Source organism: Neophocaena asiaeorientalis, unplaced genomic scaffold (assembly GCF_003031525.2).
Source record: "Neophocaena asiaeorientalis asiaeorientalis breed wild unplaced genomic scaffold, Neophocaena_asiaeorientalis_V1.1 scaffold217, whole genome shotgun sequence".
Classification (NCBI taxonomy): domain Eukaryota; kingdom Metazoa; phylum Chordata; class Mammalia; order Artiodactyla; family Phocoenidae; genus Neophocaena; species Neophocaena asiaeorientalis.
In genome coordinates this window covers 4,298,351-4,307,084 of record NW_020172293.1, presented here as the reverse complement: position 1 = coordinate 4,307,084, position 8,734 = coordinate 4,298,351, and the positions used below count along the sequence as shown (strand labels likewise).

Genomic DNA, 8,734 nt, shown 5'->3' with positions numbered 1-8,734 from the left:
GTTGTGGCCTCTCCTGTTGCGGAGCACAGGCTCCAGATGCGCAGGCTCAGCGGCCATGGCTCACAGGCCCAGCCGCTCCGCGGCATGTGGGATCCTCCCAGACTGGGGCACAAACCCGTGTCCCCTGCATTGGCAGACACACTCTCAACCACTGCGCCACCAGGGAAGCCCTCAGTCCCTTTCTTTTTCTCTTCTTCTGGGACCCCTATAATTTAAATATTTGTGCATTTTGTGTCTGCACCCACTGGCTAAAGTTGGTTCAGTGGGCTGTGTAGGCTTCCTGGTGGAGGGGGCTAGTGGCTGTGCTCTGGTGGATGAGGCTGGATCTTGTCTTTCTGGTGGGCAGGACCATGTCTGGTGGTGTGTTTTGGGGCGTCTGTGACCTTATTATGATTTTAGGCAGGCTCTCTGCTAATGGGTGGGGTTGTGTTCCTGTCTTGCTAGTTGTTTGGCATAGGGTATCCAGCACTGTAGCTTGTTGGTCATTGAGTGGGGCTGGGTCTTATCGTTGAGATGGAGATCTCTGGGAGACCTTTCACCGTTTGATATTATGTGGAGCCGGGAGGTCTCTGGTGGATTGGTGTCCTGAACTCGGCTTTCCCACCTCAGAGGCACAGGCCTGACACCCGGCTGGAGGACCAAGACCCTGTCAGCCACACAGCTCAGAAGAAAAGGGAGAAAAAAAGAAAGAAGGGAAGGAAGGGAGAGAGGGAGGGAGAGAATAAAATAAAGTTATTACGATAAAAAATAATTATTAAAAATAAAAAAATTGGGCTTCCCTGGTGGCTCAGTGGTTGAGAGTCCGCCTGCCGATGCAGGGGACACACGTTCATGCCCCGGTCCGGGAGGATCCCACATGCCACGGAGCGACTAGGCCCGTGAGCCATGGCTGCTGAGCCTGTGATCCACAATGGGAGAGGCCACAACAGTGAGCGGCCCGTGTATTGCAAAAAAAATAAAAATACAAAAAAATAATAAAAATTAAAAAGTAATTTAAAAAAAGAAAGAAGAGAGCAACCAAAGCAAAAAACAAATCCACCAATGATAGCAAGCGCTAAAAACTATGCTTAAAAACAAACAAACAAAAACGGACAGACAGAACCCTAGGACAAATGGTAAATACAAAGCTATACAAACGAAATCACACAAAGAAGCACACACATACACAGTCACAAAAAGAGAAAAAGGAAAAAAAAATATATATCATTGCTCCCAAAGTCCACCTCCTCAATTTGGGATGATTCGTTGTCTATTCAGATATTCCACAGATGCAGGGAACGTCAAGTTGACTGTGGAGATTTAATCCGCTGCTCCTGAGGCTGCTGGGAGAGATTTCCCTTTCTCTTCTTTGTTCGCACAGCTCCTGGGGTTCAGCTTTGGATTTGGACCCACCTCTGCGTGCAGTTTGCCTGAGGGCATCTGTTCTTCGCTCAGACAGGATGGGGTTAAAGGAGCAGCTGATTCTGGGACTCTGGCTTACTCAGGCAGGGGGGAGGGAGGGGTACGGATGCGGGGCGAGCCTGCGGCAGCAGAGGCCAACGTGACGTTGCACCAGCCTGAGGCGTGCTGTGCGTTCTCCCAGGGAAGTTGTCCCTGGATCACGGGACCCTGGCGGTGGCGGGCTGCACAGGCTCCCGGGCGGCGAGGTGTGGACAGTGGCCTGTGTTCGCACACAGGCTTCTTGGTGGCGGCAGCAGCAGCCTTAGCATCTCATGCCTGTCTCTGGGGTCCGCGCTGGTAGCTGCGGTTCGCACCCACCTCTGGAGCTCGTTTAGGTGTTGCTCTGAATTCCCTCTCCTCGCGCACCCTGAAACAATGGTCTCTTGCCTCTTCATCAGCTCCACACTTTTTCCCGGACTCCCTCCCGTCTAGCTCTGGCGCACTAGCCCCTTTAGGCTGTGTTCACGCCACCAACGCCAGTCCTCTCCCTGCGCTCCGACCTCCGAAGCCCGAGCCTCAGCTCCCAGCCCTGCCCGCCCTGGCGGGTGAGCAGACAAGCCTCTCGGGCTGGTGAGTGCTGGTCGGCACCAATCCTCTGTGCGGGAATCTCTCCGCTTTGCCCTCTGCACCCCTGTTGCTGTGCTCTCCTCCGTGGCTCCGAAGCTTCCCCCCTCCGCCACCCGCAGTCTCCGCCGGCGAAGGGGCTTCCTAGTGTGTGGAAAGCTTTCCTCCTTCACAGCTCCCTCCCACTGGTGCAGGTCCCGTCCCTATTCTTTTGTCTCTGTTTTTTCTTTTTTCTTTTGCCCTACCCAGGTATGTGGGGAGTTTCTTGCCTTTTGGGAAGTCTGAGATCTTCTGCCAGCGTTCAGTAGATGTTATGTAGGGGTTATTCCACATGTAGATGTATTTCTGATGTTTTTGTGGGGAGGAAGGTGATCTCCGCGTCTTACTCTTCTGCCGTCTTGAAGGTCTCCTTCAACCAAAATGCTGCTGCATTGACTTTTTAAAGTCACACAGGCAGATGTCTGGGGTGGTTGATGATCCGTGATGTTGATAGCAAAGAAAGGATGCGTGTTCTAAGTGGTGACACCGAGGAGTCCAGCTCCCTGATCAGATCTGGAAATCCTTTGCCCCGGGGGCGACCTCAGAGAGCGTCCTGCGCCCCCGCCACTTCCCCAGACTCTGGGGTGCCACCTGCAGTTGAGTCACCAGCCCAGCTGCGTCTGGGATGTGTGTGCCGGCCCCAGCCGGCCTCTCCTCAAGCAAAAGGTTTTAAAATCCTACGCATTTTTAGTTTGTCACAGTGGAATCTGGTTTTGCCTAAATACTAGTCTGCGGCATCTGTTTTTTGGTTAAATGCCTCTGTTTGGGGAGTAAACGCTAGTGGAGTTATTTAGTTTAGTTGGATTGTTACAGATAATTAAGGTAAATTAGTTCTAGTCATTTTATTGACTTGAAAAATGACAGCCCCTGTGAAGTGCTCATTTATTGAACCGTTTAAGAAAAGGATCAAGACCAAAATGATTCCTTCTAACGTTTGAGAGACAGGGAAGACTCTTTAATCCTGCTCTGGATTCGTAACTCTTGCTCTTTTGATAACGCTGCAGGGTGTGCCCCAGCTGTCAGTCTGCTTGTCGGAAGAGCCAGAAGATCATATTAAGGCTGCTGCTGCCTGGGCCTTGGGACAGATTGGGAGGCACACTCCGGAGCATGCCCGGGCTGTCGCGGTCACAAACACTTTGCCCGTCCTGCTTTCTTTGTACATGTCGACCGAAAGTTCTGAGGATCTTCAAATGAAAGTAAGTGCTTAATTCTTGACTGTTTTAATGAGGGTTTGTTAGATTTTGACTCATTCTTTAAAATGTTTTAATTTTCATCATGGACAATATCGCTTTTCTGAGTCAAGAAATAAATTTATCAGAAGAAGTGAGGTGACTCTTTGAAAATGAGTTACCCTTGTCTCTAAAAATCAGTGATATATTTTAATGAACGTTCTCTATAGGTACAAACTTGTTTGTAAAATGAATGTCTGGTTGTTGCCTTCTACATTTCTATTGACTTTTCTTATGAAATAGGTTATTGAATAATAGGATTTTGGAGGTAGAATTGGCCAGAGAGTACTTTAGTCCATTTTACATTAAAAAATTGAGTCTAAAGAAATTTAAGCTGCTTTCCCAAGGTATTCCTGAAGCATGAGCTACCTCTCCTAACTCCAAGTCTGCCTGATCTTTTAATTATGTCTCACATTTGTTCCTTAAAGGAAAAATGACTGTAAGATTCACTAAATTAAACATTTTTAAATCATGCATTTTAAAAAAAAAATCAAGATTTCTAAAAAAAATGTTACTAGCTACTGAAATGATTCATAAAACATGAATATAAAGTAGGATGGGTTTGTAAAATAATTTTAGAATTTCAAAGAAAGAAAAATGCTTCCCAGCATACTCCCTATTAGGAAAACATGTAACTTTTGGAAAGCAGCTTTCAGAATTGACTTGAGTTGAGAGAAGTACACAGAAAAGACAATCAATATAACAGTAAATTAAATTACTTTTAAATTTTAATTAAAACACCAAAGTAACAAATAGGAAAACATATTTGCTGGAACAACTTTAGATGCTCTAACAAGGCAGGAAGTCTGCTTGAACTTACAGTTGAGAGAGACTGAAAGCGATGTCGTGAGTCATTTATTTGGTTTATAAATTTTATAAAGTGAGTTTATGTTGATTTGGTTATGTTTACATGTTTTTTTCTCTTTAGATTCATTGGGGGAAGTTGATTTCTAAGATTAACGCTTTTTCCGTTTTTATAAGACTTTCTAGATCAAAGGAATGATTTAATAGATTTAGGGCTTTTCCCTTACTTGTCTCCAATGTTGACTCCATTCCTTGGCAATGCTTGGTAGAGAGTAAGATTGACAATGTGCTAAGGTCTTTTCCTGTTTAACAATTGTATGATTCTTTGACTTTCTGGTGAGAAACCACAACTCCATTTCCAGTTTTGAGTTGTCCAGGTACATCTGATTTACATACATATACTTTTATTTTATTTTATTTTTAAAAATGTATTTATTTTATTTTTGGCCGCATTGGGTCTTCATTGCTGTGCGCAGGCTTTGTCTAGTTGTGGTGAGCAGGGGCTACTCTTCATTGCAGTGGGTGGGCTTCTCACTATGTTATGTTTACATGTTTTTTTCTCTTTAGATTCATTGGGGGAAGTTGATTTCTAAGATTAACGCTTTTTCCGTTTTTATAAGACTTTCTAGATCAAAGGAATGATTTAATAGATTTAGGGCTTTTCCCTTACTTGTCTCCAATGTTGACTCCATTCCTTGGCAATGCTTGGTAGAGAGTAAGATTGACAATGTGCTAAGGTCTTTTCCTGTTTAACAATTGTGTGATTCTTTGACTTTCTGGTGAGAAACCACAACTCCATTTCCAGTTTTGAGTTGTCCAGGTACATCTGATTTACATACATATACTTTTATTTTATTTTATTTTTAAAAATGTATTTATTTTATTTTTGGCTGCGTTGGGTCTTCATTGCTGTGCGCAGGCTTTCTCTAGTTGTGGTGAGCAGGGGCTACTCTTCATTGCGGTGGGTGGGCTTCTCACTGTGGTGCCTTCTCTTTGTTGTGGAGAGTGGGCTCTAGGTGCACGGGCTTCAGTAGTTGTGGCATGAGGGCTCAATAGTTGTGGCTCATGGGCTCTAGAGCACAGGCTCAGTACTTGTGGCCCATGGGCTTAGTTGCTCCACAGCATGTGGAATCTTCCTGGACCAGGGCTCGAACCCGTGTCCCCTGCATTGGCAGGCAGATTCTTAACCACTGCGCCACCACAGAAGCCCTACATATAATTTTAACCTGTGTATGTAGTTCTCTTTTTGTGGCATATTTCTTTAACCCATTATCATAATTGTCTTTCTTCCTCCCTCTTCCCTCTCCCCTTCCCCACTTCCTCCTCTTCCCTCCTCCCTCCTCCTCACTTCTCATCCTTCCCACCCTTACCTCTAGTAATCCAGGGAAATAAAAGAATACATCAGCTAGAGCATGAATAATTAATAGTGGAGTCAGTAGTAATTATAGTTTGAGAAACCCTTGCAAATAGTCTCTGAGGGAGCACTATATACTATTTACATGCTACCAAGTTTATATAACTTGGTTTTTAATGAGTTATTATGATATTATATTGTATAAATATCACCAGAGTAAAATAAGTTTGATAACCTTACTTTTTGAAGTCAGATAATTTTTATCTTGTATTAGTTTAATAAAGGTGGTTTTATTAAAACATTTAGGTTTACTAATAGAAGATTCCTTTTGCCCTTATTTAATATAATATTTACTTTCAGGAAATACAGTGGGTATTAAATTAAAAGTGATTTATCAATCATTATCCTGTCAACAATCTTTCCAAGGCTTTAAATCCATCCAGATATTTTCTTATTGTAGGGACTTAATCATTCCTTTTCTTTTCTTCCCCAAGGTCTCTTGGATTCTATCAGTTGTTGTTTTAAAGGCTTTAGAGTGAAAGTCCAAATCTGTTTGATATGACACTATCTCAGTAGGGAAAATGTATCCAAGAACTTTAGGAACTGTCTAATGGTGTTTCTCATTTGTTACTCTCTAGCAGCTTTCAAATTATAAGTCCATGTTGAAGTTCATTTTGTCCCAAAGGCATGTCAGCTTCTGTAAGCATTCTCTAATTGGTTCTGATCCATGAGAGAGAGCCAAGGAGCAGCCCCTTGGAATTTCTTGCACATTTTCACATAGCCTTACTGTCTATACACCTATGTAATTTCAAATACCTTATAAAAACTGAAAAGAATATATATCTTTTATATAATCAGCTTACCTACATATATTTTGATAATATTCAGGCAACTACATTTTCGTTTGTTTTGATTCAGAGGTATCATATCGAAATGTATCATCTTAGTTTGGCATTTGGGTGGTTATAAAACTATTCAAATAGTTATAAAACTATTTCTAAGATAATTATTTAATTTAATTATTGTATTCTTCTTGTCTTGGTTGTTCCCCTTTATTTTTAGCAGCTTTATTGAAATATAACTCATATACCGTATAATTTACCCATTAAACTATACAATTCAATGGTTTTAGTATCTTCACAGGTGCAAACATCACCACAGTCTAATTTTAGAACATTTTCATTCTCCCATTAGCAGTCACTCCATATCCTTCCTGTTTAGCCCCAGGCAACCATTAATTTACTATCTGTCTTTGGGGATTTGCCTCTTCTGGACAGTTCATTTAAATGGAACCATACAATATATGTGGCCTTTGGTGCCTGTCTTCTCTCACTTAAAAGTTTCAAGGTTCATCCATGTCCTAGCATATATCAATATTTTGTTCCTTTTAATTGCCAAATAATATTCCATTGTATGGATACATACCACATTTTATTTTTCTGTTCACTGCTTAGACATTGGGCTGTTTCTACTCTTTGACTATTATAAATAATGCTGCTATGAACATTATTATGCAAGTTTTGTGTGGACATATGTTTCCATTTCTCTTGGGTATGTACCTAGGTAGGAATGGAACTTGTTAGGTCATATGATAACTCTTTTTGACATTTTGAGGAACTGCCAAACTGGTTTCCAATGTGACTGTACCAGTTTACATTCCCACCAGCAATGTATGAGGGTTCTAATTTTTCCACATCTTTGCCATCACTTGTTATCGTCTTTGTTTTTTATTATAGCCATCCTAGTGGGTGTGAATTGGTATCACATTCTGGTTTCAATTTGCATTTCCTTGATGGCTAATGATGCTGAAAATCTTTTCATGTGCTTATTGGCCATTTGTGTATCATCTTTGGAGAAATGTCTAATCAGACCCTTTGCCCATTTTTAAATTGGGCTATTTATCTTTTTATTATTGAGTTGTAAGTGTTCTTTATATACTCCTGGATACAAATCCTTATCAGATGTATGATTTACAAATATTTTCTCCCATTCTGTGGATTGTCTTATCACTTTATTGATGGTATTGTTTAGAGCACATTTTAAAAAAAAGTTTTAACGAAGTTCAGTCTATTTTTCTTCTTTTGCTGCTTGTGCTTTTGGAGCTATATCTGAGAAGACTTTGCCTAACACACGGTCATGAAGATTCACTCCTATGTGCCCCCCTCATTTAAATAACTATAGCTCTTTGGGTCAGAATGCTTTCAGAATAAAATTAACTTTTGAATAAGAAACATTTTTCATTTTAAGCAGTTTTCATTAGAGATCATTCATTAAGGAAAGCAACAGTGAATAATTTTTTGTTACTCCTTTCATTTTCTGTGAAAAACAAGTGAAGTGGCATCAAGTGTTTGCCTAGAATTGACAGTTGTATTTTGTTAATTACTACGCTTATGTGTGTTGTTGAGATAAAAAAAAAATAGTATTGCTAGTCACTTACTGTGGTTTTTACAATAGCTTTGATCAGTGTGGCTGAAGTCAGTTTTTAGAAATATCAGAAAAATTAGTGAATGTAGAACTGTAGGTGCTATGCTAGTTCATAGGAAAACCAGGCTCAAACTCAAGTTGCCCTAAGTAGATAGCCCATGACTCCTTCCCTCACATCATCATGTATTATATATGTCTAAGGATAAGCACTAGCTACTAAATGTCTGACATTTAGCAAAATTCATAATCTCTTATTCATTATTTCAAAGTAACACATTACTTGATTTCCTGAATTAGGTAACTAAAAGGGTTTGTTGACCCCATGTAATTTCTGTACAATTCACAGAATGAAGTTGTAGGAACAATTTTATTTCGTTCACAGCCATAAATAACCAAATATAAGGCACATTTTCTAAAGGCTTATACATTTTAAATCCAAAATATGACGTGATCTTATATGTAGGAAATCCTAAGGAATACACACAGACACACACATACACAAATACTAGAACTAATAAGAGTTCAACAAAATCACTAGGTATAAGATCAATATAAAAATCAATTGTATTTCCATATCTTAGTAATGAGTAATTCAAATATGAAGTTAAGAAAATAGTTTCATTCACAATAGCATCAAAAAGAATAAAATACTTAGGAATACATTTAACAAAAGAAGTGTAAGGGCTTCCCTGGTGGTGCAGTGGTTGGGAGTCCGCCTGCTGATGCAGGGGACATGGGTTCGTGCTCTGGTCTGGGAGGATCCCACATGCCGTGGAGCGGCTGGGCCCATGAGCCGTGGCCGCTGAGCCTGCGTGTCCGGAGCCTGTGCTCTGCAACGGGAAAGGCCACAACAGTGAGAGGCCCGCGTACTGCAAAAAAA

The 8,734-nt window shown here is 41.1% G+C and overlaps 1 protein-coding gene across 1 annotated transcript in view; it reads left to right on the top strand.

Moving 5' to 3' along the window:
• The window catches only part of SPAG6 (sperm associated antigen 6), a 69,549-nt gene that overhangs the window by 45,468 nt on the left and 15,347 nt on the right, over nucleotides 1–8,734 (top strand). Inside the window, exon 8 of the mRNA XM_024766184.1 lies at nucleotides 3,048–3,239. Coding sequence (XP_024621952.1) covers nucleotides 3,048–3,239 — 192 coding nt within the window. The remainder of the gene's footprint in view (nucleotides 1–3,047; nucleotides 3,240–8,734) is intronic.